This window comes from Lottia gigantea (genome assembly GCF_000327385.1).
Source record: "Lottia gigantea unplaced genomic scaffold LOTGIsca_233, whole genome shotgun sequence".
Classification (NCBI taxonomy): Eukaryota; Metazoa; Mollusca; class Gastropoda; family Lottiidae; genus Lottia; species Lottia gigantea.
Genome location: NW_008708664.1, coordinates 92,487 through 94,948, shown reverse-complemented (window position 1 = coordinate 94,948; position 2,462 = coordinate 92,487). Strand labels below are relative to the sequence as shown.

At 28.9% G+C, this 2,462-nt stretch overlaps 1 protein-coding gene across 1 annotated transcript in view; it reads right to left on the bottom strand.

The window, feature by feature from the left end:
• Positions 1 to 120: 120 nt before the first annotated feature.
• Positions 121 to 2,462, bottom strand: part of LOTGIDRAFT_175025 (hypothetical protein) — a gene marked incomplete at both ends in the record, with an annotated part of 10,249 nt that continues 7,907 nt past the window's right edge. Inside the window, 3 exons of the mRNA XM_009055128.1 lie at positions 121 to 190; positions 627 to 712; positions 1,004 to 1,082. Coding sequence (XP_009053376.1) covers positions 121 to 190; positions 627 to 712; positions 1,004 to 1,082 — 235 coding nt within the window. The remainder of the gene's footprint in view (positions 191 to 626; positions 713 to 1,003; positions 1,083 to 2,462) is intronic.

Below are 2,462 nucleotides of genomic sequence, written 5' to 3'. Positions count from 1 at the left end.
AAGGTTGTCATTCTTACAAAATCTGGAAAACAGAACAAATTCAGAACAAACAAATTTATTACTTGACTAAAGTTGTACTTTGTTGAAATCTTCTTTCTAACTGTTTTTACTGAAATCTTCTTAAATAATGACTTTGTCAAATAACATAAAAACTTTACAGATATTACTGGCTCTCCAGATTTCCAAAAAACTGAAAGAAAATACAATTTCAAACATTAGAATCTTAATTTAGATCAAAACTTAGTCCAAATATGGGCATAACAAATATAAATAGAAATAGCTTGAGGTATATTCGTACCAAATAAAACACTACAGAAATAATTTTTTTTCTACTTTTGCTTTCAACCTTAAAATTATTTTATTGTTTCAATTTCGATTGCAATGTATCTGGAATATCCTGTCCAAATATTATACAAATATATTTATCTATAAGCGAGTGAGAGCTATTTTACTTTTATACTACTTTCATCAGAACTTTAGGATACAATAAAATGACACGTAAAATTCTAAATCAACTATAACTGTCTTATTTTTCTATAAAAACTAGATCTGTAAAAAGATTCAAGGTTGTCATTTTTACAAAAATCTGGAAAACAGAACAAATTCAGAAAAAACAAATTTGTTACCTAATTAAAGTTGAACTTTGTCGAAGCCTCATTTTTACTGAAATCTTCTCAAATAATAATCTGGTCAAATAACGTAAAACCAAGACCTGAAAGAAATTACAAATTATTTTATTGTTTCAATTTCGATTGCAATGTATCTGGAATATCCTGTCCAAATATCATACAAATATATTCATTTATAAGCGAGTGACAGCTAATTTTACTTTTATACTAATTTCATCAGAACTTTAGGATACAATAAAATGACTCGTAAAATTCTAAATCAACTATAACTTTCTTATTTTTCTATAAAAACTAGATCTGTAAAAAGATTCAAGGTTGTAATTCTTACAACAATCTGGAAAACAGAACAAATTCAGAATAAACAAATTTGTTACCTGGCTGTACTTTAACATTTTGTGTTTTACTGAAATCTTCTCAATTAATGATCTGGTCAAATAACATAAAAACCAAAACCTGAAAGAAATCACAAATTATTTCATTCTTTCAATTTGCATTGCAATGTATCTGGAATATCCTGTCCAAATGTTATACAAATATATTTATCTAGAAGCAGGTGAGAGCTATTTTACTTTTATACTACTTTCATCAGAACTTCAGGATACAATATAATGACACGTAAAATTCTAAATCAACTATAACTTTCTTATTTTTCTATAGAAACTGGTTCTGTACAAAGTTTAAAAATGCAGAACAATCAAATTTTTTACCTGACTAAAGTTGTATTTGTTGACACTTTGTTTTTACTGATATCTTCAAAATAATCACTTTGTCCAGAAACACAAAAACTTAGATTACAGTCTCTTCATCCTTCCCAAACCCTGAAAGAAATTACAATTTCAAACATTAAAATCTTAATATAGATCAAAACATAGTTCACATATAGGCATAATAAATGTAAATAAATGTAACAAATCAAACACTGCAGAAATATTTTTTTTCTACTTTTGCATGGAAGCTTAAAATTATTTTAATTGTTTCAATTGGTACTGCAATGTATCTGGAATATCCTGTCCAAAACTTAAACAAATATATTCATTTATAAGCGACTGACAATGTTTTTACTTTTACAAAAGAAATTGACTTGAGTGGTGAATTTGGCTCTTTTGACTAGGCCTACAACATGCACCGCCTCAAGATTTTGAATTCATAGTTCAGGCTAAAAAAAAGACAAGACAAGGATTAAATTCTGTTTGCAGACTTCAGAGAAACTTAAAAGAATGTGATCCAATCCCCTGATTGCTAAATCAGTTGTTAGATTTAGTCTTATCCTCTTTAAACTGATGTACAGTTGAAACTTCTGACAAAAACTCGCCATTTTGTTATTTCTACTCTATTTGTTTTGCTTGATATTCGAGACTAAAGAAACAGGACTCTTTATTGCTTATTGGACAGTCAAGTCTACGACCTACGTCATTTATTGTCTAAGGGAGACAACTCCATTGAATGATGTCAAATTTTTTTGTGATGGTTGATTAAAGTTCGACGCATTAAGCCTGAATTTTGAAGGAAGATTGAATTGTCTCCCATTCTTTCTATGGTCGAAATCACCGTTTAACCATTTCCAGAGAGGAAAAATCTTGAAAAGAGACTAATAGAGCCTACCGTTTGGACAATTTCTTTGATTCTTTTAAATAAAAACCACCACAATGTCTTTTCAAAAACAAAAACATACTTAACAGCAAAATAAAATTATTTTTTTATTTTCTGCGAGTCTCATTCTATAATTGAACAGCTGACAGACATGTTTTCCAACTGACCAACACTTCCTTACTACACAAATAAGTCGAGCTGTAAATTCAGCAGGTGCGCAGTCTTCCGAATGGAACTTGCAGA